Genomic DNA, 27,497 nt, shown 5'->3' with positions numbered 1-27,497 from the left:
TCTCTTTACTTTTCTCCTCTCCCCTCCCCTCCCCTCTCCCCTTCCCTCCCCTCCTCTCCCCTCCCCTCCCCTCCTCTCCTCTCCCCTCCCCTCCTCTCCTCTCCTCTCTCCTCCCCTCCCCTCCCTCCCTCCTCTCCTTCCCCTCCCTCCCCTCCTCTCCTCTCTCCTCCCCTCCCCTCCTCTCCTCTCCCCTCCCCTCCCCTTCTCTCCTCTCCTCTCCCCTCCTCTCTCCTCTCCTCCCTTCCCCTCTCCTCCCCTGCCCTCCTTTCCTCTCCTCTCCTCCCCCCTCCCCTCCTCTCCTCTCCTCTCCCCTCCTCTCCCCTCCTCCCCTCTCCTCCCCTCCCCTCTCCCCTCCCCTCCCCTCCTCCCCTCTCCTCCCCTCCCCTCCTCTCCTCTCCCCTCCCCTCCTCTCCCCTCCCCTCCCCTCCCCTTCTCTCCTCTCCTCTCCCCTCCTCTCTCCTCTCCTCCCCTCCCCTTCTCTCCTCTCCTCTCCCCTCCCCTCTCCTCCCCTGCCCTCCTTTCCTCTCCTCTCCTCCCCCCTCCCCTCCTCTCCTCTCCTCTCCCCTCCTCTCCCCTCCTCCCCTCTCCTCCCCTCCCCTCTCCCCTCCCCTCCCCTCCTCCCCTCCCCTCCCCTCCCCTTCTCTCCTCTCCCCTCCCCTCCTCTCCCCTCCCCTCCCCTCCCCTTCTCTCCTCTCCCCTCCCCTCTCCTCCCCTGCCCTCCTTTCCTCTCCTCTCCTCCCCCCTCCCCTCCCCTCCTCTCCTCTCTCTTCTCCTCTCCTTTCCTCCCCACCTCTCCCCTCCTCTCCTCTCCTCTCCCCTCCTCTCCCCTCCTCTCCCCTCCCCTCCTCTCCTCCCCTCCCCTCCTCTTCTCTCCTCTCCTCCCCTCCCCTCCTCTCTCCTCTCCTCTTCTCTTCTTTCTTTTTTTTTTATAGCTCCCAAACACTCTTACTCAGACATCTCATTTATAGGACTATGAGATAATGCTTGGGGGTTGTTTTAAGCTCTTAACTTCATGTAGTTTTTATGCAGTTGAGGAAGGTTAATAACCTGCTCTTGATTTCTTTCATGGCTCTCCCACCCCATAAAACCACCAATGCAAATGAGTTATTTCATTGGAAAATGAAGTAATAATTGGAACCCCAGCTTGCTAAGAAAAAAAAAAAGCTTGCTATTGTGTGACCAAAAACTCCTCTGAGAATATAAATTCGGGGTTTTACCAGCCCCTTTTTGGGTAAGTCAGGCAAGGCTGCAGGGTGACTAGAGACCAGACATCTGGTTGAGGTGAGCGGCAGAGGAGTGGCTCTCCACATTTTCTCCTCCCCAGCTCTCCCTTCTGTCCCCTCTCCACTCCTAGAGATGGGGGTGGGGAGGTGGGGGGAGGAGTGTGGTTAGTGCCTGGTTAAGGCAAGACTGGCACAGAAGATTGTGCGCCGGGCTGTCTGAAGCACTGTATCTTCTAGTCAGTCACAGGCAGCAGAGTCTGTAGAACAAAGCCCTGCATAGACCTGTCTCTGGAGTCCCAGGGTTGGTTTGCCTTCCCTGGAAGGACAGCCATAGGCTAGACTTCTATCTTTAACTATTTCTTCCCATTTGTTGGTTTACTCTTTCTTTTTGGTGGAACACATTCTAGAATAAGTTCTTCAGAAAAGTATATTGAAGACCAGATATGCCTGAACATATTTTATTCCGTCTTTGTAAATGACTAATATTTTGGTATATTAGAGTTCTCAAGAAAAACAGATCCAATGTGTGTGTGTGTGTGTGTGTGTGTGTGTGTGTGTGTGTGTGCGCGTGTATGTGTGTGTGAAGTAGGGAACTAGCACAAGTCCTTCCTTGCATGATGGAACGGGCTGGAGACCCAAAACAACCTTTGATGGACTTCACAAAGTTCATGTCCAAATGTCCAAACTCTGAGGAAATATTCCCTCTTCTCCTTTTGAAGGAGAGATAAACATGCTTTTTTGTTTAGATCACAAATGGGGGATGAGAAAAAGACTCATGAGAGAGCAGGTAAGGTTTATCCCCTTAGAGGTAGAACCACCGTGTGGGAGAGATTGGTTGTTAACCAGGTGAAAAACATCCTTGAACAAATTCTGAGAAGAGGTATAAATGTGAGCCAAAAACAAGAGGCGGGGCCTTTGGAGACTTGGGATAGTTTTGGCTGTTCATCACTCCTCTTCGAGATTCTCCTAGAGAGAACCGCTTGAGGGAAGTCTTCGGGGCTCCAGGCTCCTGCTGAGGATCTGGGTTCTGGTTGTTCCAGGTTCCAGCAGAAGAAATCCTGCTGATTACTCCAGGAGAATTGTTCCTCAGAACTGATATCCTTATGGTTTCATTATTGTATTCTTTAATCTTCTTTTCCTATTGTTTAGGTTAGTCGAGTTATAAGTGAGGTACTCTCGGTTAATAAGTTCTTAATAAAATATATTTGTTAAGAAAATTGAGCCTACATCTTTTTTTTCTTGTTCTGCTGTGGCCTTCACCTGGTTGGAAGAATTCCACACACACTGGGAGGCAATTTCATTACTCCATTTACCTACTCAGAAGCGGTTAATCTCATCTATAAACACCTCACAGATAAATCCAGAATGTTTGACCAAGTAGACCAGCGTCCACACTCTTTCAGTCATGAGCAGCCATTGCAGTGAGAGACGGGACCCTGAGAACTCTCTAAAGAGTACCTTCCCTCTGGTTCAGAAGAGACTGCATGCACAAAGTGAGAGGCCCTTGTAGTTCTTGGTCTCTGGGTATGGCTGTTGGTTTGCCCTTTGGAAGCCATGTTCTTTCTCATCTTTGCCTGTTGTTCTTCAGCCTGGAGTCCTGGTTCCCTTTCTACAGAACAAGCTCTTTGTTGGGGTGGGTGCCCAGGGCCAAGGAGGGGCACAGTCTCTCATACAGTTGCCACCCAGTCATCCTTATTTTAATAGCACCATCTTAGCTTCGGGCTAAGAGCACTTGGCACAGCAACCCTCTGTGGCATTTGTTTCCCAGCATTCCTAGTTCTGCCTGGGATTTGGCTCTATCAGATCTCGGATGACTGACACTGTCCATCCTTTCCAAATATCACTGCTGACATTTTCTTCTCCTTGGCCTCAGGGATTTGATTGGGAGGAAGGGAGAGAGGAAGGAAGGAAGGTAAAAAGGAAGATTTTCATGGATTTAAGAGGAAAAACATTTAGGTGCTTCAGTCATTTCTAATGAACTATATTATTTTCTTATTTGTTTTAGTTATTGCCTGTTGCACGTTCCCTCTTGCTAGACCATCAGTTCCACAGAGGTAGGGGTCGTCACAGTGCTGAGAATCGTGCGGCTGGTCCTCGACTCTGTCACCAGGGCTTTATAAATATGATTGTGGTGGTTGGTATGGATGACCAACCTGACAGGATCTAGAACCACCTAGGAGACAAAAGCTCTGGGTACACTTGTGAGGATCAGATATGGTTAACTGAAGCAGGAAGGGTCATCTTAACTATGGGCAACACCATCCCATGGGCAGAGGGCATAGACTAAATAAGAAGGAAACAGCACAGCATTGCTCTCCACACCCCGGTCACCCCGCCATCCCACTGGCATCTGTCCCACTGTGATGGACCATCTCCTTGAACTGTGAGGCAAAATGAACCTTTTCCTTCCTTAAACCGCTTTTGTCAGGCGTCTTGTCACAGTTACAAGACCACTAAGACAACAATGAAGAGCCTCCTCACAGTTTTCAATCGTGTTACCTTCAACTAAGAGGTCTTTCACAGCTTCCACTGGTTTGTTCTTGCTTAGAGACCACAGGTACCCTGGGATGAGACATACCTGGTTGTGAGCAATAACCATCATTCTTTTTTTCCTGTCTAGCGAATGGACACTTTCAGTTTTGTTTACAGGTCAGTCAGCCCACATGACCTTTCACTTGGGAATGTTAGTAATGCATGCCGCAAGCTTAGGGGCCACGAGGACCACAACCATGTGAGCGAGAACATGGTTTACTCAAGAGACAGGGTTACATGAGCTGGGTGAGGCTGCTGTCATGGTAATTTGACATATTATTTTACAGCAAATGTTGTTACAAGTAGTAATATCCTTCTAAAGTAACAATTAGCATCATAGCACAAGTGCATCAGCCAACTGCATGCTCATTCATCATCAGGGTCGAGCACTGTGTACTCTGTGAGGCTGTCTGTGTGTACTCCTCTGGGGATTTCTTTTAGAGCACTAAGCACTTATTAACCCTGAATCTGTGCTCTCAGAGGCTCTGCTTTTCTTAGCAATGAGGTAGAAAATGTATATCTTAAAAAATGTATACCTTAAATATATACCTTAAATGTATACCTTAAATTGTTAATAAGGCTCAAGGCTGAAATGGATGTGAGGCAAAAGAGATGACTCTGGGCATGCAGAGATGAAGTCCTATCCTTTTCTAGCATTTGAGATAAGTTTTGAGCTAAGTATCTGAGTGGGAGACCCTTTTCCTGATGGAAACACCTTCCTCAGTGCCACTTTACATCAAAGCTTTTTGCTTTTGAAATTTATATTATCTTTTATGCTTTAGAAAAAGGATAAAAGATGCACAGATTCCTGAATCAGGCACCAGCTGACCATCCAGTGTCAGCCTATGACACAGAACCTCGCCAGACCAGGCAATGAGGCTGGTTTAGTGTTAGCCACTAACCCTTCATTTGACAATCACCAAAGCCTGGGTAACTGTTTTCCCTCTGAGCATCCCTGAGGGTTCTCAGGTCAGAACTGTGTGACTGTTTGTCTGCAGCAGCATCACCACAGCCATGGAAATAATCCACTGCGGAGTCATGTCACAGCTGCTGCGGCATCCTTAGAAAACAGGAGGTCCTCAGCCCCATGGCATTCTTAAGGACATCAGTCATACATGTAGCACATCACTGTGTGGCACATAATATGTGTTTAGTTCAAGTAGATGCATATAACAATATATTATATAGCTGGGCATGGTGGCGCACGCCTTTAATCCCAGCACTCAGGAGGCAGAGGCAGGTGGATCACTGTAGTTTGAGGCCAGCCTGGTCTACAAAGTGAGTCTAGGACAGCCAAGGCTACACAGAGAAACCCTGTCTCAAAAAACCAAATATATATGTATATATATTATATAATAAGTATTATTACATGCGAGTAGAAGATACGAGTCATAACATAACTGTTACATATTGTCTCGATATTTTATCTATAATTATGTAATTCTTTCCCTAGCATTTTCCACTGTGACAAGCTTTGACAACCTAAGTAGCGGATTCTGATGTCTAAGTTACCATTCCTCAGTAAAGGAAACAAAGCGTTCTTAGAGAGAATGGTTGTTTCCAGGTCTGAGGATGTGTGACTGTTGAACCAGGGACACCTGAACAGGTCTGAAAGCAGGAAAGTGATCAAAGAAACTACCACAGAAGCTACTCCCCTCACAGTTTTGGGAGCCTTGCACTTGTAACTACACTTAGGTGAAAAACCTTCTGCTTCTAGACCTAGTCACCAACTTATAGGAAATAGAGACACAGACAACACAGAACTGTCATCAACGAAGTGCAGATATGAGAAACTTTAGTGTCCTTTAGTGAGCAACTGTCTCTTCAGACAATTAGCAGGGAGATGGCAGGGTAAGGCCAGAGGGGAAGGAAAGAGAGAAAGGAGAGGGGCAAGGGAGGGAGGGAAGAAAGAGAAAAAAACCAGACCAGTATGGTCAAGGCTAATCATAACACTTAGCTTAGTCTGCTCCTTGCTCAGCTGGACAGACTGAAATAAAGCCTGCCTAACAGTTTTGGAGCAGAGTGTGGTGGCACCTAACTAGGATTCTACCTTTTTGGAGGCTAAGGCAGGGGGATCAGGAGTCCAAAGTCATCTTCCACTATGCAGAGAGCTTGAGGCCAGCCTGGTTTCCAACACACACACACACACACACACACACACACACACACACACACACACACACACACACAGGAACAAGTGGGGCATTCTTAGAGATCTGAACCCTAGAGAGTGTGTGACAGAGGGACCATTGCTGGGCTTTCAATGTGACAGAGCTATAAGTGGAACCATGGTATATGAGTGTATGTGTAAATAAAGGTATACACACATGTCTATGACTGTGTATGTATATGTGTGTATGTATGTATGTAAGTATGTATGTATGTATGTATGTATGTATAACCATATATGTCATAGTGAGGCTTTCTATTGCTGCAATGAAATACCATGACCAAAAAAGCAAGCTGAAGAGGCAAGAGTTTATTTGGCTTACCCTTCCATATCAAGGTTCATCACTGAAGGAAGTCAGGGCAGGAACTCAAACAGAGCAGGAATCTGGAGGCAGGAGCTGATGCAGAGGCCATGGAGAGGTGCTGCTTGCTGGCTTGCTTCCCATTGCGTGCTCAGCTTGCTTTCTTATAGAACCCAGGGCTGCCAGCTCAGGATGGCCCCGCCCACAGTGGTCTGGACCCTCCCACATCAATCACTAATGAAGAAAATGTTCTACAGGCTGGCCGGCAGCCCAATCTTATGGAGGCATTTTCTCAACTGAGATTCCCTCTTCTGAGATGACTATAGTTGTGTCAGGTTGGCATAAATCTAGCAAGCACACCATGGTACCAATAATTTTTAGAGACAGATGCTAAAAAATTTAAAGTAGACTGTCTGGCCATCTGGGATTTGCATCAAAATAACCCAGGTAGGTAGAGTGACTGACTATCTTGTGCAAAGTTTTTGGTTTGATTTCTCTACACTCTCCTTACACCAAAGAAGAAAGAAAGAAAGAAAGAAAGAAAGAAAGAAAGAAAGAAAGGGGGATGGGGAGAGAGAGGAGCAATCCTTGGGGTGTGGGTGAACAGACTGGATGTGGCATATAACTGTCAGGCGTGGAAGATGAGTGCCTAAATTTCCCTCACTTTCCTATAGTTTCAAATCTTACATGAAAGTGGGGGGCGGGGGAAGACTCACTGGAAACTTAGCCCTGTGGTGCAGCCCTGTTTTCACAGGACTTTGTTTCTGTCACCTTGCCATGGTGACAGAATACCTGTCAGAAACAACGTCAGGAAGAAAGAATTGTTGTAGCTGCTGTTTTTCCAATGTTGGGGATTGAACCTGGAGCCTCACCCCAGCTAGCCAGGCAAGGGCTCCACCACTGAGCTGCATCTCAGCCTCCTTTATCATCACTGCTATGTTGCTATCTTGAACTTTATTTTGAGACAAGGTCTCTTACTAAGTAACCCAGGATGGCTTTGAACTTGCAATCTTCTTGCCACGGTCTCCGGAATAGCTGGAATTTCCAGTATGTAAAAAGGGTTTGTCTCGTGGCTTGAGGGGATGAAGTCTACCATGGCTGGGAAAGCGGGATTGGGGCAGGTGGCAGGGAAGAAGTAGCCCCTACCTGGGGGAACAGGAATATGAAGGAAATGGTTACATCGTATTAGCAATCAGAAAGCAGAGAGTGTTCAGGGCCAAGTTATAACCCTCCCAACCTGGCCCCTCAATAACTTACTTCCTCCTCTCAGACCCTTCCTCCTGAAGTTTCCTCCCTTTTCCCCAAACAGCGCCTCCTTCTGGGGACCAAGTGCCCAAACACATGAGCCTGTTGGGGAACTTTCACATGCACACTACAGTGGCTTTCTAAACTTGCTCTATTATTCTCTTCAGATCTGCCACGCCCTCCCTCCTGCCCTCCTTCACCCTTCCCCCCCCCTCCATAGTTAACATAGGAAACTTTCAGACCTGAACCATCAGCATCAGAAACGTTGGGACATGCCCTGGTTAGTTCCCAGCTCCTGTATTTACAATGGTCACAATGTTGCCATTTGTTTTACATTGTGGATAAAGTCTCTGAAATCTGCATTCCACCAGGGCCTTCCCAACCTCTTACAGAATGTTGGCTTTACAGGGGCTGGAGAGATGGTTTGGTGGTTAGACATACTTGCTGCTCTTTGCAGAGGACCCAGCACCCAAGGCTGGCAGCTCACAACTGCCTGCAACTCTAGCTCCAGTAGGTCTGACAACTTTTGATGGCATCTGAAGGCAAAGACATACAAGTGTGTGCACACGCACCCAACACAAAGCACGTACATACAGATACAAACAAACACCAGCAGTCACATGCACATATACACAGAAACAGAAATTAAAATACTGCTAGCTTATAAACAAGTTGGAATTTATCCATAGCTGTTGCCGTGCCCTGGTCAGAGTGCCATGAAGAGTGTGCAGAGCCTTTGTGCTTAAAGGGAAAGACAAACTCACACTGTCGGGGAGAGAGATCACACTGGTTAGCCCCACTTAAACAGCAGCACACCCCCGAGCTCCTGAGGCTGTGGGTGCTATTTTACAAGATGTGTGTTTCTTTTCCCAAAATAGTGTAGGAATCTACTTAGAAAAGTTAATTCTGACTTGCACAATAGAAAATGGATACACCTATTCCCTTGCTGCTACCCCCCAACACGTCTTTTTTTAAAAAATTTTTTTTTTTTTAGCAGCATACCACTTCTGCCCTTTAAGGCACATGCCCTGCAGGTCTTTGGTGTCATCATTTTCATTGTGTCCCATTCTCCAATATATGTGAAGTACCATTTTCAGACAGTCACTCTTCGCATACAGCTCCTTTAGAGAACATATAGTTTCTCAGTATCATGGATGAGCACAGTTAAGAAGCACAGAACTATGGGAATATCTCTTCTCCAAACATCACTAGGTGATGCTCTTCTTGAGTACCACCAGGTTCCTCACAGCAGCCCTCACATTCTTGTTTCTCAGGCTGTAGATGATGGGGTTCAACATGGGGGTCAACACTCCATAAAACAAGGAGATGAGCTTGTCTACAAGGTCCTGCTTGTCTGCCCCCAGGGGGTCCTTGGACTTGGGCTTCCCATACATGAAGAGGATGGTCCCATAGAAGATGATCACCACAGTGAGGTGGGCAGAGCAGGTGGAGAAGGCCTTCTTCCTCCCCTCAGCAGAGGGGATCCTCAGGATGGTGACAAGGATGAGGATGTAAGAGAAAGAAATAAAGAGAATGGGGACTCCCAGATAGATCATATTTGTCACAGCCATGATGATGACATTGATGGAGATGTCAGCACAGGCCAGCTTTAAGACTGCCAGGATCTCACAGGTGAAGTGATTGATGACGTTGCCCCCACAGAAGGGCAGCTTTATAACAAGAGATATTTGAACCATAGATACAGTGATGCCGGCCACCCAGGAACTAGCAGCCATGGGCACATAGAAAGGCTTGCTCATGACCACAGGGTACCTGAGAGGGTTGCAGATGGCCATGTAATGGTCAAACACCATCATGCCCAGGAGCACACACTCTGTAGATCCCATGGCAAAGGAGAGAAACATCTGCGCTGCACAGGCTGAGAAGGAGATGGTCTTCCTGGGTGTCAGGAAGCTGTCGAGAACGAGGGGGATGGAGGAGGTGGTGTAGCAAATGTCCAGGAAGGAGAGGTTCCCCAGGAAGAAGTACATGGGCGTGTGCAGGTGGGAGTCCAGAATGGTCACCAGGATGAGCACCCCATTGCCCAGCAGGATCACCAGGTACATCAGCAGGATGAGCACGAAGAATGTTTTCTCCAGCTTTGGATGGGCGGAGAGGCCCAGGAGGATGAAGCCAGTCATGAGGGAGGTCTGGTTGTTACTTTCCATGTTGCATCTCCTCTTTCAAATGAAGCAAATACTTAAGTCTGAGCCCAACATTGTATGCTTTGCATAGGGCCAGGACATCAGGCCCGCAGTCCCAGTTTGGTGGAGGGTTCCTGAAAGCCCACAACAGTATTTCTTTGCAAGAAAAAGAGCAACAAAACCAGTATAAGAATTGTGAGTGAAAGACAGCAAAGTTATACATCTGATTAACTTAATGCATTTGATCAAGAAAGGGATAATCAAAGCATTCTTTTTTGTTCATGTTGTGTCCTATATGACAATTCGCCTATCAGAGAAGAGACTAAACTTGTTGCCTGTTTCCATACTTTGTGCCAGACATTAGAGATATAGTTGCGAATCCTTGCCTTAAAACTTTTCTTCCTTCCTTTCTTTCTTCCTTCTTCTTGTTCTTGTTCCTCTTCTTTCTTCCTTCTTCCTTTCTTTTTTCCTCCATTCTGTCTTTGTATGTGTTTTGTTGTTGTTTGCCTGTTTGGCTTTCTATAGTAGGTCCCATTCCCACTCAGGCTGACCTGGGCTGGCCTCAACCTCATGGCAATCCTCCTACCTCAGCCTCCTGAGTGCTGAGATTACAGGTGTGAGCCACCACACTGGCCCAAAACCATTGTTTTTGGTCCAGAGCCTTCTCAGAGAAAGCACTCTGTTACTCTGCAGATGATTCTCACAGCACCAGTTTCAGGGCTTTCTGCCCATCCAGTCCCAAACATACTTGATAGCCAGTGCGTGGGTGTATAAGCTGCTAAGAGGTGAAGGGCCCATGGCCTGGGCTTAGGTGAGCTTGTTGCCTAGTGAAGAGGGTAAGCTTAGTGATTCCACAGGGGCATTGATGGGAACACAGGGCTCAGAGAAACACTCTTGGAGATAAAGAATTCTGCTGGGTCCTTAAAGAAAAGGGAAGGTTGTATTTAGGGAGACATAACTAAGGGGAGCATTTCCTTAGGTATTTCACTCAGACTTCTCCTCCAACATTGACTATGCCTCTCAATAATCTACTTCAACCTTCCCTCCCATTCTAGATCGTTCCCTGAATAACGCTGGCACACCGCCTTCCCGTTCCTGCTTGATTTCTCCTGGATGAAGACATCACTATGTTCTCACACAGCATGCTCTGTGTTTGCAGAGCCCTGGTGCATCAGGAGACTCTCCACATGGAAGGAGCCAGCATCCTTCTAGCTTCTCTCAGTCCTATGACAGTCTCGATCTCCTTCTGCCTGAGTTTGCAGAAGGTCATCGTGAGATGGGACCATCTCAGTCGCAAGCCAGTCTCTCAAGTCGGAGGGGAGCCCATGAGCTCAGACTGACATACCTGATAAATCTTTTGACATTCAAATGTCTCAGGCCCAAGGGGGTGAGTCCAGTCTGCCTCCTGACCCATCTTCGTGATGCCACTGAACTGGCTTCATTTGTTCTCTCCTCAAACCTATCTCTGCAGAAATTCAAGTCAGAAGCTAGGATGCCAGCATGCTAATAAAAGGCTAGGATTGGCTTTTACACCAATTCTCACTTACCTTAATCAGAAAACCTACTGAGAAGGGGTACACCTGCAGCTAGAAAGTTCCAGGCCAGAAATAGAAGCAGCGTCTGGCTTAAGGGCCCAGGCTGAGAGGCCACCTCTGATTTGAAGAAAAGACTCAAAGTTCATCCTTCCCACTTGGTTTCTGTTCTATTTCAGGCAGATTCTCCTAATGAGCACCAATCACAGGGGTGCAGATTTGAAACTGGCACCATATGTGGGACTCACGCAGTCCCTCGGGTGATTAAAAGTTTAAAAATGGAATGGCACAGTCAGAAACTTCTTATTCCTTTGGGACAATGTCCCAAACATCCAATTACACTGAAGCACCCCAGAAGCCGTCTCCTCCTTCCCCCGTTCCTGTTGGAAGTTCCCTCTACCTTGCTGAGGGACAGCAAGGTAGACATCTGTTCCTCGCTTGAATTTCTGCAAACCTCAGTATGGCTAAAGACTTTGAGAAGAAGCTAGGAGCCAGTCTGCAGAGCAGCCCTGGCCTGGAAAGAAGTTAGGCTTCAGAGTCCTGCTTATGTGTGACCTGGGAGAGGCAGCACACCAGAAGCAGTGTGCCAGCCTCAGATCCTAAGGAGAGGGCACTGCACCTCACGGGGTCTGGACCTATCAAGGCATGTGCCCTATGGATTCACATTGGAGACCAAGAGGCAGTCTCTCAGCCATGCCTGCACAGTCCATGCAAGATGCGGGGACCAGGAGGTGAATCAAGCAGACTGTCTGCGTGTGGTCCATAGGGAGACTGCCTTCACCAGAAGGCAGCTGTGGAAGAGAGAGGTACAAAGGAGGTAGAGGAGTAGAAATTATGTGAAGGTGGACTAAGCTTCTGGTGTAAGGAAGTGAGACCTTTGCTGAGAATAGACACAGAGGCAGCACGAAACAATGTGCATTTAGGTCCCTTGTTTGTCCTGTGCAGTCATCCATAGCAACACACCAGGTTCATTGGCCCATCTTCTTTGCTGACAGTCAGCCAGGCTGCTTCCATTTGAATCATTATGAACAAAGCTGTTACAGACAAGTGTTTAGCACCCATTTCTTTTTCTCTTGGCTAAGCACCCGAGGACCTGGCTGTTGGATCACACCTTAGAGATGTGCTTAGTTTCTTTTATAAGAAACTGGTAGATCCTTTACAAAGGTGACATGCTATGAGGGCTCCTATTGCACCACGGCCTCGTGAACATGCAGCACCGTCAGTTTTTAGCTACCCTGGCAGGTGAGGTGGTTACTCGCTGTGGCTTTAATTTGCATTTCTGGACCATGATGGATCATTGAACACTTTTTAAAAATATCCTCTCACTGTGTGGTTTACACATTTCTTTTGTTTCTTTTTTTTTCTTGATCTTTTAAAATTTTTTAATTAATTCACTTTACATCCCTATTGTAGACCCCCCTTGTCTCCTCCTGGTCCCACTCTCCCTCACTCATTCCCCCTCTCCCCTCCCTTAGTCCTCAGATAGTGGGAACCCTCCTCCCCAATCATCTGACCCCAGCCTATCAAGGCTCATCTGGAATGCCTGTATCCTCTTCCTCTGTGGCCTGGCAAGGCCTCCCCACCAAGAGGGAGTGATCAACAAGTGGGCACCAGAGTCCATGGTAGAGGTAGCCCCTACTCCCCATATTATGGGACCCACAGAGAGACTTACTGCCTTTGGACTCGATCTGAACCGAGGGCCACTAAATTCAAAGTGACACGATGCTAGTCCCCCTTCCCATCTAGGGCAGTCACCCCCTCCTTCTTTCCCTGGGGCTGTGGAGATGGGAGACACCATGGTTAGGGCTCCCGCCAGCACCTCCGCGGGAGCTGTCCATGGTGACTCTTCCTGCCTCAGCCAACTCATTCCACGGGAGCTGTCTGTGGTGCCTACTCCTGCTTCAGCCGAATGCTCAGTGAAAACCTGGACACACCTTTCCTGCCTCAGAAATCCTGCTGCAGGCGCTGCCATGGGAGCTGTCCACCATGAGGACAACCTTTCCCGCTTCGGCCTGCTCCCTTCACAATGGACACTGTGAGATTTTGGGCACATTGTAAATGTTATTACCCCTCAAGGCAGAAAATTGGCCAGGCCTTTGCCTGAGAAAGATCCAGCAGCCCAGCCTCTGTAACTGCCATCTCCAGCTCCTCAGTAGGACTCATCGAAGATTATGCTAATTTGGGATGAGAAGTCTGGGGGAAAAAATCAATCCTTGAGCATCTCCAAACCCAGGCTTGAAACCCCACCAATCCACACTTTGGAAATCCCTGCCCCAGAAAGCTCTGCCCCCTTAGGAACCCTATATAAAGACTGTGTCTGCCCAGCTCTCTGCTGGCTCCTCCTGGGAGCAGAGGCAGCCACTCCTGGATTTGTCCTTCCTCTCCTGGGTTCATACCTTCAATATTGCCTGCTGTGACTCTTTTGCAAGAAGGAGGGGGAGGAGAGGGAGGAAGGGGAGGAGAAGGGGGAGGGGAAAAAGAAGGAGGGGGAGGAGTAAGAAGAGGGGAGGGGGAGGAGGGGAGAAGGGGAGGAGGAAAGAGGAGGAGGAGGAGAAATGAAGAAGGAGCACAGCTCCAGTTCCAAGGCTCCTCAGTTCCACATAGATTAGGGCAACCCTTCCCTGGGAGCTGCATGTCTCCTCCTAGCTCTGTGAGGTTCCTGGGCTCCTGTGCCTCAGGGTATCCTTGGGACACTGTCCCACCTTAAGGCTCTCAGAGTTATGGATACCCTTCCCCTCATACTGGAAAGCAGGTCTCACAATATCCACAGCAAACAGCAACAACACTCTCAACATCCCTTTCACTGTATCTCATAAGCTTTGGTATGCCATGTCTTCATTTTCATTCAAAGCTAGGACTCTTAACTTTTTCCCTTCTTGATTTCTTCAGTAATCTATTCATTATTCAGTGAAGTGTGTTGTTTAATCAATGAGTTTGTGGATTTTCTCTGTTGAGTTCTAGATTTAATCCATCATAGTCTCATAGAATATAAGAAGTTGAAACATCTTTTGTGTTCTCATATATGATCCATCTTAGAGAAAGTTCCACAGGCTTTTGAGGAGAATGGGCACTCTGAAGGGCTTGAGGGAACCTTGTATAGATGTCTGTTAAATCTATTTGATCTGTAATGTCATTTAACTCCTGATGTTCCTTTATTTTTGCCTTTTTGATTTGTCAGCTAGTAAAATTTGGGTATTGGACTCATTCACTATTGCTGCATTGGGGTTAATCTGTGACTTTATTTTTTTAAGATGTATTTATTTATGTATTATTTATACAGTATTCTGCCTGTGTGTGAGCCAGCAGGCCAGAAGAGGGCACCAGAACTTATTATAGATGGTTGTGAGCCACCATGTGGTTGCTGGGAATTGAACTCAGGACCTCTGGATGAGCAGGCAGTGCTCCAAACCTCTGAGGCATCTCTCCAGCCCTAATCTGTGACTTTATATCCAGCAGTATTCGTTCAGGAAATTGGGCGTACCTGTACACATACAGTCAGAATTATAGCATTCTTGATGGACTGTTCACTTAATTAGTGTAAATGGCCATCTTTATATTTCCTGACTAGGTTTTGGTTGGAAGTCTATTTTGTCAGATATTAGAACAGTGACACCTGCTTGCTTTTAGGTCCGTTGGCTGGGAACATCTTCCCTGTCCTCTCACCATAAGGTAGTAGCTACGTTTGATGCTGAGATATGTTTCTTGGCGGTATTAAGTAGATGAGTTCTGGTTTTGTTTGTTTTTATTTTTAATCCAGTTTGCTAGCCAGCATTTTTGGTTGAATAGTTGAGACTACTAATATTCAAAGTTATTATTTAAAGGTTTATATTAATTTCTGTCACTTTGTTGATTTTGTAGCATTGGGTGTTTTCCTAGTCCGTCTTTGCTTAGCCGCTGTTGTATCACATCCCCTCCATAGCCTCTTACATGTATTTGCCCTTCTTCCCACTCCAAAGAATTCCTTCCAGTAGCTTCTGCAGTGCTGTCTAGTGGCCATAATTTTCTTAGCTTGCTTTTGGAGTATTTTTCTTTTGTCATTAATGATGACAATTTTGCTGAGAGCAGTAGTCTGGGCTGCCAGCTGTGGTCTTTAAGTACTTGAAAAAACATGTTTCCATACTTTTGTGAATTTTAAAGTTTCTGTTGAGAGATCAGCTTTTATTCTAATGGACTTGTCTTTATATGTAATGTTGTGTTTCTCCTTTGTATAATTCAATAAACTTTTTTGTTTTGCTTTGTTTTGTATACTTAGTATTTTAATTATTCTACTATAGGGAAGGTGCATTTCTGGCCGTGTCTACTTGATGGCCTCTATGCCTCTTGTGCAATGGTTAGCCTCTCCCTGTAGGGTTGGGAAATTCTCTACTATGATTGTATTGAAAATATTTTCTGGGCTTTGGGCATAGACTAATTCTCCTCCTCCTCCATCCTTTTCTTCTATGCTCACCTTTTACATATTGGTTTTTCTGTTGCGCCCCAATTGTTTCAATCATTTTCTGTTCAACTTAAAATTTTATCATTGTCCTTGACTGAATTTACTAATTCTTCTCCTATCTTTAGGCCCTGATATTTTATTTTCTTCTTGATCAGCTCTACTGGTGAAGCTTTCTAGTGGGCTTTTAAATTGATTTTTTGAACATTTTATTGGAATTTGGTTTTTCTAGCATTTTAATGGATTCTATTATCATATCCTATCATGATTTTCTTATTTTGCTCAGCTTTCTCTTCTTGGAATTAATTTATTAGTGAACTAGTCTAGCATTTACTCATATTCTCTTTAACTTTTTAAGAAAAATATTCATCACCCTTCTCTTGAATCCTTTGTCTGGAATTGCTCTTGAGTTACTCTCACTGAGGCCATTACTCTGGACCTGACAGGTTCTGGAGGAGATATGTTGTCTCGGCTTTTCGTGTTGCCTGTGTTTTCATTTTGGGGCTTTTGCATCAGGAAAACTGTTTGAAAATTATTTTAGAAATTAGGTCCTGCTTTTTCTTTCAGTTTGGAGAGTTTGCAATGTTTAGGAGAAAGTAGGTTATAGAGGGTTAAAGTGTTATTTTCCTCTGTTAGATTGGTATTTAAGGAAGCTCTGTGCCCAGTCCCTGCCTGAGATTGTAACACCATGTATAACACCAGTCATTATCTGGGGCAAACCCAGTGTGAAAATAATACAATAGTCAACTGCACAACATCATCCCAAAGTGCTCAAGATCTGGGAGAGTAAAACTGATAGTACATTGATGGTACTGTGTAGAAAACAAAAAGAGGAAAATCACCTTAAGTCAGGAGTAGGAAGACACAAACAGAAGTGGAAACTATAGGGACAAAAGAGATGGGACCAGTGGGTGATTTTTGTCTATTGGTGGACTGAAGGCAGAGCAGTAAAAAGATAAGTTAAGGGATAGCGTAGGACAGTCCCTTCTCTCAGGAGGCTGAGACAAAAGCCCTGAAAAGCTGCCCAGACTAGATTATTTGGGAGAAAAAAACAAAAGGATAAGGAGGAGGGAAAAGGCTGAGCATCCCACTAAAATGCCATCGCGTATCAAGCAAAGATGGCTAGATGAGAGGGAAGGGAGCAGGGGAGAGATACAGGAATAAAGGCAGAGTGGTCTGGTTGTCACCCTTGTCTGCCTGCTTAGTACGCAGCATTCTCTACGCTCAGGGAGCAGGTCCAGGGCCCAAAACCAGGCTTCAGGCTGTACCTGTCCATGTCCCTAAGGTAACTAGACAATCCCTTACAGGCATGTCACAGGGCAGTCGGGTGAAGATGGCCGCTCACCAAGACTCGCCCACGCTAACAGTTAAAATCAAACAGTAACACCTACAAGTCAAACAGACAGAGTACTGGATTATCACTGGGAAAACAAACACGGCTTGGTCAAGAAGCAGGAATAAAATGTCATCACCCACAAGCTCCCTGTGTGTCCCAAGCTAACCCCCACTCCTTCCTTCTACCATAACTGGTGATGGTTCCACCTTTACAGTAGCCAGATGCTAGAATTTTTAATAATTTTATCCCACAGTGAACATCTACAAAGGCAATACTTAGTTTTACATTATAATTACATGATTTTTTCCAGGATAAACCCAACTTAATGAATATATATAATGAATATATGTGTGTGTATATTGAGTATATAGATATACTCATATATACTCAGTATATATTGTTGACTCTGTTAGTTTCATATCATGCACTCCAGTCTCACTCATTTCCCCATCCCCTCAAACCCTCCCTACACCCTTGCAACATCCCCTCCCAGTAAAACATAAACACACAAAGAAACAACAAAAACAAAGCATAGAAAACATCTCACTGTAGAAGCTGTAGTATGTCACAGTGTGTCCCACAATATACCCTCTGTCCAACATCTTCACCTTCAAATGTTCATTGCAATGAGTTATTGGCCTGGTTCAAGATCTCTGGCTTCAGTGACACCATCAATACTGGATCTTTACTGGAATTCTTCCTGGCTATCCTGTTATTTCTCTGTGTCATGGAGATTCTTTACAGACCTTGAAAGAACAATTCTAAGCTTCATGTGGAAAACCAAAACCCCATAAGAGCTAGAACAATCCTATAGAATAAAAGGACTTCTGGAGGTATCTTCATCCCTGACTTCAAGCTATAAGACAGAACAATAGTAATAAAAACTGCCTGGTGCTGTGATAGAAACAAACTAGTTGATAAACAGAATTGAATTAAAGACCTAGAAACACAACCACACACTTCCAGACACTTGATTTTTGACAAAGGAGTTAAAACCATACAATGAAAAAATGATAGCATCTTCAATCCATGATGCTGGTCTAACTGGGTGTCTACATGTACAAAAATGCAAATAAACCCATATTTATTACCCTACACAAAACTCAAGTCCAAGTGGATCAAAGACCTCAACATAAAGCCAGATACACTAAATCTACTAGAAGAGAAAGTGAGGAAGAGCCTCGAACTCCTTGATACAGGAGACAACTTCCTGAACAGAACACCAACAGCCCAGGCTTTAAGATAAGCAATTAATAAATGGTACCTCATGAAACTGAGATGCTTCTGAAGGCAAAGGACACTGTCAACAAAACAAAATGACAGCCTACAGCCTGGGAAAGATCTTCACCAACCCTACATCTGACAGAGGGCTACTATCCAGAATATATAAAGAACTAAAAAAATTAAGCACCAACAAAACAAATAACCCAATTAAAAATGGGGTACAGAGCTAAACAGAATTCTCAACAGAAGAATCTCAAATGATTGAAAAACACCCAAAGAAATGCTCAGCTTCCCTAGTCATCAGCAAAATGCAAATCAAAACAACTCTGTGATTCCATCTTACACCTGTCAGAATGGCCAAGATCAAAAACTCAGGTGACAGCACATGCCAGCAAAGATGTAGAGCAAGGGGAACACTTCCCGATTGCTGGCGGGAGTGCAAACTTGTACAACCACTTTGGATATCAGTCTGGGGCTTTCTCAGAAAATTGGGAATAGCACTACCTCAAGATTGAGCTATACCACTCCTGGGGATATACCCAAAAGATATTCCACTATACAACAAGAACATGTGCTTAACTATGTTCATAGTGACATTTTTTCATAGCCAGCCATAGATTTCTTTTAACTGTAGAATGGATAAAAACAAAACAAAACAAACAAACAAACAAACAGAAAACTGTGCAATGCTATTCAGCTATTAAAAACAAGGAAATCTTTAAGTTTTCAGGCAAATGGATGGAGCTAGAAAAGATCATGCTGAGTGAGGTAACCCAGACCCAGAAAAACACTCATGGTATGTACTTACTTATAAGCAGTTATTGGCCATATAATACATGATAGCCATATTACAATCCACAGATGTATAGAAGCTAAATAACAAAGAGGACCCCAGGGAGGATGATTAATTTTCATTCAGAAGGGCAGATAGAACAGACACTGGAAGAGAGGGAACAGGACAGGATCCTACCATCGAGGTCCTCTGAAAGACTCTGCCCAGCAGGGAAATCGAAGCAGAGTCTGAGACTCACAGCCAAACTTTGGGCAGAGCGCAGGGAGTCTTATGGAAGAATAGGGGGATAGAAGGACCCTGAGGGGACAGGAGCTCCACAAGGAGATCAACAGAGCTAACAAATCTGAAAGGGGCAGGGAGACCTGCAGAGACTGATGCACCAACCAAGGGCCATACGTGGAGAGGGCCTAGACTCCCTGCTCAGATGTAGTCAGTAGGCAGCTCAGTCTCCATGTGCGTCCTCTAGTATGGGGAGCAGGGGCTGCCTCTGACATGGACTCTGTTGCCTGCTCATTGATCACATCCGCCTGGCTGGGCAGCCTTGCCAGACCGCAGAGGAAGAGGATGCAGGAAGTCCTGATGAGACTTGATATAGACTTGGGTCAGCTGGTAGGGGAGCAATGTTCCCTTTTACTGAGGAATAGGATAAGGGCATTTAAGGGAGGGAGAGAGAACTGAGAGGAGACCAGAAAGGGGCTAAAATAGAGATGTAAAGTGAATAATTTAAAAAAAGAGGGTGTGAGAGACCTTTGGTAGTGACAGAAACATGGTGAGTTGGCCATTACTGACCAGCTTGGGCCACATAGCAAGACTCTGTCTAAATCAAAGTAAAAGTAAGAAGTGAGTTTTTCTCACAATGTCGTCCCAATTGTACATTAGAAAAAACCAGCAACAACAAAAATCAAAACTAGCATGCACATCCCAACCAGTCTTTACTGACAAAGAGAGAAAATATTTTTCACAAAGCTTTTATTGCTAATTTTGTTGGCATACAAAGAACACTTCATTTTCTTAGTCACTTTTTGATGGTTCTAGGCCATTTTGTACAACCAACGGTCTTTATGTTCAAACTGGTCTGTAGGACCATTGAGCAAGTCTATGCTAAAAAAAAGTGCTTGTTCCCAGCAGAGGCTGGATATACACAGAACTGGGCAAAAACCCACTTCCTCCCTGTCACTGAACGAGGCATTTCTGAGCCAGCAGACTCTGCACAGCAACCTTCACATCCTTATTCCTCAGGCTGTAGATGATGGGGTTCAACATGGGGGTCAACACTCCATAAAACAAGGAGATGAGCTTGTCTGCAAGGTCCTGCTTGTCTGCCCCCAGGGGGTCCTTAGACTTGGGCTTCCCATACATGAAGAGGATGGTCCCATAGAAGACAAGTACCACAGTGAGGTGGGCAGAGCAGGTGGAGAAGGCCTTCTTCCTCCCCTCAGCAGAGGGGATCCTCAGGATGGTGGTGAGGATGAAGATGTAAGAGACAAAGATGAACAGAACTGGGACTCCCAGGAAAATGACATTGGCCACCCCCATACTGATGACATTGATGGAGATGTCAGCACAGGCCAGCTTTAAGACTGCCAGGATCTCACAGGTGAAGTGATTGATGACATTGTCCCCACAGAAAGGCAACTGTACTGCAAGGGAGATCTGCACCAAGGAATTGGCTCCACCAGCCGCCCAGGAGCTGGCGGCCATGGGCACATAGGCAGCCTTGCTCATGACCACAGGGTACCTGAGGGGGTTGCAGATGGCCACGTAACGGTCGAACGCCATCATGCCCAGGAGCACACACTCTGTGGCTCCCATGGCAAAGGAGAGAAACATCTGCACTGCACAGCCTGAGAAAGAGATTGTTTTCTTGGGAGTGAGGAAACCATCCAGGACCAGGGGGATGGAGGAGGTGGTGTAGCAAATGTCCAGGAAGGAGAGGTTCCCCAGGAAGAAGTACATGGGTGTGTGCAGGTGGGAGTCCAGGATGGTCACCAGGATGAGCACCCCATTGCCCAGCAGGATCACCAGGTATGTCATCAGGATGAGGACGAAGAAGGTTTTCTCCAGTGTTGGATGATCTGACAACCCCAGCAAGACAAACTCAGCTATAGTGGATTGGTTGGCCACTTCCATTTCTCATGTTCTCTTCCCCTCTCAGGAAAACAGAAGAGGGCAAGCACTTGTTCATCAGGATCAGCATGCCAGGTGCTGTATGATGTGCGGATGCATAATTAAACTTACCCTGTTAGATGCAAAATCAGTGTTGAAGGGATAAAATTTGCTACTAGGTTACCTTGGGGTGGTGGGGAGTCAGAATGCATTTATCCAAGTAGCAAAAGCCTCTGAGAGAAGTCCAGGCAACCGTGATACACAGAAGCACATGGTATACCCAGGCCAGTGGAGCTGGCATGCCTGAAGGAAGGGCTGTGTCTCTTTATGCATGCGGGGTTACAGGAAAACCGCAAAGGAGGAACCTTTAGGATGCTAAGTGTTCCACAAGAGTGGAGGGACAAGGACTCTTCCTCTGGTCACCCCTGCTGTGTGCCTTGTGACTATACTCTGTACTTTAGAGCAGTTGTCTAAGTTGCATCTCCTAACTCAGGCCCTCCCACACAGGAATTGAGCATTAAAGCAACCGCAATGCCATGGTAACACATTGTCCACAGTAAGGAAGACAGGTCTACCAGGCTTACAGAGTCCGTGAAAAGGAGGGAACAATGTGTAGAACATGCTGCGGGGACAGAGGAACTGCAGACCTGTACACTAGAGGAAACCTGCAGCCTTGACTTCTCAAGTTAAAGAGTAGGAACTTGAGGCCAGAGAAATGGTTCAGTGGGGAAAGGCACTTGTCACCAAGCCTGACTACCTGAGTTCAATTTCTGGGACCGAGCAAAAGTAATGAGAGAATCAACTCCTTCAACTGGTTCTCTGGCCTCCATATGAACACTGTCCAATGGCAGGAAGAGCATTATGACTAGGAGGTGTGAGCTGTGGCAGGGACAGCATTGTGACTAGGAGTTGTGAGCCCTGGTGGGGACAGCACTGTGACTAAGAGATGTAAGCCTTGGAGGAACAGCACTGTGACTACGGGGTGTGAGCAGTGAAGGGAACAGCACTGTGACTAGGAGGTGGGAGCAGTGGTGGGGACAGCACTGTGACTAGGAGGTGTGAGCTATTGTGGGGATGCCATAAGGTAACTTCTCTTCCTCCACTGTGTGAGTCTTTCAGAAAAACCACTCCCCAATTGTCTTTAGCACCTGAAGAGAAGCTCATGCCTCTCATTCTTTTGTCAGGCAGCCTTGGTAATTAGAATGTTCACCTTACATTAAGCAGAAACTCTCTCCTATTGCCACCCTGACAATGTCCCCTCAATCTGTCCCCTTCCTGCGATGGCTGACACTCCCTGAATGTGCCTGCTCCTTTCCTCTACACAGAACGTGAGGGATGTGGAAGCCAGAACCAAGTTCGAACCCTGGATCCCATCTGTCCTTGGCCTCCCACTTCTGCTCCTCCTCTCACCTACCTGAGGAAGGTCTGGCCACAGAGAAAACCCTGCCTGTGTCCACTGGGCAGAGAGGTCCATGGTGGGGATGGGAGCTCACCCTGGCAGAAGGTCTCCTGGGGAGGAGGATGCTGGGCGTTCTCCGGCCTTGAAAAAGGAGAGTTTCAACTTCAGTGGGCTCACCTGACCCAGCCTGGTCGGCTAGCCTGCAGGACACAGAGACTCTGTTTATCTGTCCCGGGAGATAGTTGTCCTGTCAGAAGGCACAGCAAAAGAGAGCTGTGGCTGAGGGCTGGTGTGGCCCCTACTCTATCTGCCCTTCCCCATGCCCAGTGAGGTGCCACTTGCCAACTGCCGCTGGAGTTGTGCCCGGCCTGCGCGTTCTGAGCTTTCTGCCCTCTGCCCTTTACCTAGCTCCCCAGAGGGCCTATCAAAGATCCTGGAAAAGTTTAGAGTTCTGTTTGTTTAACCTTAATCCCAGAGGCAATTTAAAGTTTGCCTGAAGGCCTCACAGGAACTGGGGCCTGTGTTCCACACATCCAATTAGACAAGTGCACACAGCTCTATGTGAGTTTGAACTCCGACTGTAAAGGAATGTTCCTTAGACAAGGAAAGTTCCTGCCCTGTGTCCTGTGCTTGCTGGCTTTCCTGGGAAGAGGAGAATAACAAAGGTCTGACTGTGCATTGACCACAAGAGGCTGATGGTTCGCCATAGCTGAGACAGGCGCACTGTTCATCTGGTGCTCCCACGCAGCTGCTTAAGTCAGCATTGGAGACAAGAGTCCTGGGGTTGTTTTGTTCCGGTGCCCCCACCTATCCTCTTGCTTACTGGAGACACTGGGGTGGCTACTAAGGATTTGGTGACGAGAAAGAATCTTTTCTTCCAGTCACGGACTGTGTGGCTAAGGAGGCAGAAGGGTTTGAATCTGCAGATAGACTCTACCACCAGCAGTTTTGTCACCTTTGGAGAACTGTGGACGTGGTATTTAACAGCCGCCCACCACCCTCCATTTAACTACTTCACCCATCTCCTTCACAACATGGTGGCCTGTGTCAGGCTGTAGGCTGTGCCTCACATCTGCTCCTCCTAGCTACAAGCAGCACAAAGAGGCCTCCTTGAGCTGACTGACAATCCCAACATTACCTCAGTTTAACTTACACTATGCACATAGGAGCTGGAGAGATGGTTCAGTCTGTGATACCCTTGCTTTGCAAGCAGCAGGACCTGAGCTCAGTGCTCAGAACCATTGTTGAAAAGCCTGGCACAGTTGCTCTCACTTGACAGCTCAGAAATGGGGAGGCAGAGACAGGCAGATGGATGGGGCTGGCTGCCCTACTAGCCCAGCCCACTTGGCACCTCAGGGAGGGAGCCAGTCTCAAAACAAGGTGGGCAACAGTCCTCAGAGGTGTCTTCCAGTGTGTGTACAGCACATACACCTGTGTCCCCACTCAACAAAGTATGTGTGAGCACACACACACAGACACACACACAAACTACACACAAAAAAACCAGATATAAGCTGCAAACAACTGGCCTTTATTGATGTGGTGAGGTAGGGAAGGAAATATGGCTTATAATATTCAGAGTCGGTCTTGGTCTTTTAGTGATGTGCATGTTGTCCAGGGGAGAGGCCAGCTTAGGCAGTGATCACTGTGCACATGTAGGAATCAGAGCTCCTGGCAGGGCACGTGCCACAGAAGTAATGGTGAAAATAAGTGTTGTCTGTTGGCTTGTGGCTGTACGTTGGGTGGTGGGGAGGCACACATTCTCTCCTTTTACTCTCATCCTAAATATTGTGAGGCTGACTGCTATAATCTACATCGCCTTCACTCAAGTAAGGGTTACTGTTGTGGATGTAAACAAGTTTTTGTTTTAATCTCAAGTGTGGGAGATGAAACAGTGTTTGTGTGCTAGAAACAGACTTTTGAGAGGACAGGTGACATTTGTCCACTAGATGATGAACTGCCTCTTGTGGGGGTATGATCTTTGCCAACTGATAAGCATCCCAGTATGGACTCTGGGAGTGTGTGTGTGTGTGTGTGTGTGTGTGTGTGTGTGTGTGTGTGTGTGTATGTGTGTGTGTGTGTGTGTGTGTGTGTGTGAGAGAGAGAGAGAGAGAGAGAGAGAGAGAGAGAGAGAGAGAGAGAGAGAGAGAGAGAGAGAAAGGGAGAGAAAGAGAACCCCAAAACAAGAGGCTTGGCTTTTTGGTCTTGGCATCATTTCCTATTGTTTGGCTGTTCATTGCTCCATTTCAAATTGTTTCTGGAGGGAAAAGCTCCAGAGAAAGCTCTGGGGTTCCCTGTTCCAGCTGCTGAAGTTGCAGTCACTTTTGCTGAACCGCTGGTTTGGTGTTGAACCGGTCTGCTGGAATCCCGCCTACTATCCCATGGAATCATTCTGAGGAGCTGAGTCTTAAAAGCCCTACTTCTCCTGTTCCCATTAACCTCTTTTCTGTCCTATCTAGGGAAGGTGGGTTAGATGGGAGATATAAGCATGAAAGACCTTCAGATAAAGTAGGTTTGAAAAAGTTCAAAGCCTACAGGTTACATTGGAATAAGTGTTATTGGTATCCAACTTCAAGTTCATTCAAAAATCAGTGTTAATGCTTGACCAATGGGTCTCAGTGATGATGGAGGATTGTGTCATGAGTACCCAGCTCATCACTCCCAATGATCCAGAAAGGACCTTCCCTCTGTAGGAGTTCATTCCTGCATGTTCTGGAAAAGGGAAACTTACAGGGATGGAGCTCAAGTCAACATCTGCCCAGAGCTGGGCAAAGAAAGTTGTGCTGGGTAGGCTTCTTAGCTTGACCAGATTTCAAGTCACCACGCAAACAAATGCCTGGGCTTGTCTGTGGAAACTTTTCTAAATTAGGTTAATAAGTGGGAAGACCTCTCTTAAATGCAGGGAGGAGCTAGTCTGTGGGCTATGGGTCTGGACTGGATAAAAAAGAAGGAAGAGAGCATCCATCTCCCACTGCCTGTGGACCACAGGTGCAGTGTGACCAGCGGCCTTCCTCTAGCTCCTCCACCCTGGCATGATGGGCTGTTCCCACAAACTGATGCACATGAACTTTGGAGGCTGAGGCAAAAAGATGCAAGTTCTGGGCTAGCCTGGGCTATTTAGTGACACTGCAGCTCAAAAGAAACAACACATAGCAAGTCCATTGTTCTTAGTATATTTGCAAGGTTGTGCAGCTATCACCACAGTGACATCCCATAATAGTTTCAGTAGCCCTGAAAGAAACCCTGTACCTGTTAGCCCTGCCCTCTCCTCCCTCCAGTCTCCATCAATCACCAATCTACTTTCTACATCTTTATTAACTGACATTTCTCATAAGTGTGAGTTCTCGTGCACAGCGCTGTGTTCTGGTGCCCCTCCATGTGGTAGCACGGATCAGCACTCTGTTTCTTCCCTCTACGGAACAGAATTTTACTATGCCATATTTTGTTTCTCCGCTCATCAGCTAGTACACATGTTATGCCTACTGTTTTCACCCTTCTTTAACATTATCTTATTTTGTTCATTATTGGTTTTTTTAAAAACTTATTTTATTTTTATTTTCTGGATTTATTTGAATGGACCGATTAAAGGCAAATGATGGAAGTAAATTGCTTCATCAAATAATAGGACGTCATACTGGATTCCTGTCTCAAATTAGACAGGGTCTTCACTCTGATCCTCACGCAAAAGTCCTTGCATTCTTCCTCTTTAAGAATTGTGTAGATGTGGGGATGGTGGCACACACCTTAATACCAGCACTTGGGAGGTGGATCTCTGTGAGTTGGAGGCCAGCCTAGTCTACCAAGTGAGTCCAAGACAACCAGGTATATCACACAGAGAAGCCCTGTCTATAAAAAACCAAAATATACCAAACCAAAAATTGTGTAGAATGTTTTTTCCTGCATGTATGTCTGTGTACTCAATGCATGCCTGTTGTCCTTGAGGCCAGAAGAGGGCATTAGGTCCCCTGGAACTGGAGTTATAAGTGGTTGTGAGTCATCATGTGGGTGCTGGGAATAGAACCTGGCACCTCAGGAGGAGCAAGTGGTGCTCTCAACCAGTGAACATTTCTCTTAGTGCTACAGGTGTGCACTGCCATGTCTCTGCCTCCTCCAGACAGGTGTTACAGGTGTGAACCACCATGCCTCTGCTTCCTCAGGACAGGTGTTACAGGTGTGTACCACCATGCCTCTGCCTCCTCAGGACAGGTGATACAGGTGTGTACCACCATGCCTCTGCCTCCTCAGGACAGGTGATACAGGTATCCACCACCATTTCCCAGGTTATTGGGACATCTCTTTTGAAGAAATCTTCAATCAAATCACTTGTCCATTTTTATGGAACTTCAGAGACACTAAGACTAAATTTTTTTTAATTCTGTAAAAAAATTTTATTTCTTCATGATTTTACACAGGACTATGATATATTTAGACCTAGCTCTCAGGTTTTCCGTACCAGTCCTTCCTGGATTCCCTGCACTGCACACCCTCCCTATTTAATGTCTTCCTCCTCCTTTCCCTTTTCATTCCTCTCCTGTAGCTGTCTGAAGGTAACTAGTGGTACCCATATGCCGTGGGTGAGGAAGCTCAGGAAAGGCATAAACGCGCAGCTGAGGACACTGATTCTCATTCTCAGTCACCACGTGCCGTGGGTCCTCGTGCTGGAATACGGACCGATTTCATTTTGTGCTGTGACCTCTTAGCTCAGTTCCTCTGGCATGTCCAGAAAATATGATTTTGCATCAATCTTTCCAGACCTCTGGCATTTACAATCTTCCCACAGCCTAGTCCTAATAATTCCTTGAAGAGAAGGAAGTTGGCATCAGAGTTTTCCAGGCACCATTGCCCACAATGCCACAGGAGAAACGCACGGAGCTCTCAGGACAGTGTACGGATTCAGCTTGATCAAAGCTTTTCCAGTTCTCAAAGCCTGAGGACCGGAAGCCCTGAAGCCTGATGACTGGGGACACTACAGCCCACTGGCCACTCAGACTTGAGGCAGCTTTTACTTTCTTGGAGATGAATATTTTACTATCTGCACCCAGTAACAAGGATGTTCATCA

At 46.4% G+C, this 27,497-nt stretch overlaps 2 protein-coding genes across 2 annotated transcripts; both read right to left on the bottom strand.

Annotated features, from left to right (window-relative positions):
- Positions 1–8,679: 8,679 nt before the first annotated feature.
- Positions 8,680–9,639, bottom strand: LOC311604158 (olfactory receptor 13C7-like; the record flags this gene model as incomplete). Its single annotated transcript, XM_084793669.1, has 1 exon — positions 8,680–9,639. One exon carries the CDS (start codon positions 9,637–9,639, stop codon positions 8,680–8,682), a length of 960 nt encoding a protein of 319 aa, XP_084649795.1.
- Positions 9,640–20,018: 10,379 nt separating this feature from the next.
- On the bottom strand, positions 20,019–21,062 carry LOC311603588 (olfactory receptor 13C7-like; the record flags this gene model as incomplete). The annotated part of the gene is made up of 1 exon (XM_084792546.1): positions 20,019–21,062. One exon carries the CDS (start codon positions 21,060–21,062, stop codon positions 20,106–20,108), a length of 957 nt encoding a protein of 318 aa, XP_084648672.1. The 3' UTR covers positions 20,019–20,105.
- Between the last annotated feature and the right edge of the window lie 6,435 nt (positions 21,063–27,497).

Source organism: Acomys minous (assembly GCF_964271855.1).
Source record: "Acomys minous genome assembly, chromosome: 8".
Lineage (NCBI taxonomy): Eukaryota > Metazoa > Chordata > Mammalia > Rodentia > Muridae > Acomys > Acomys minous.
Note: the sequence above shows the minus strand (reverse complement) of the source record. Positions and strands in the feature narration are given on the sequence as shown.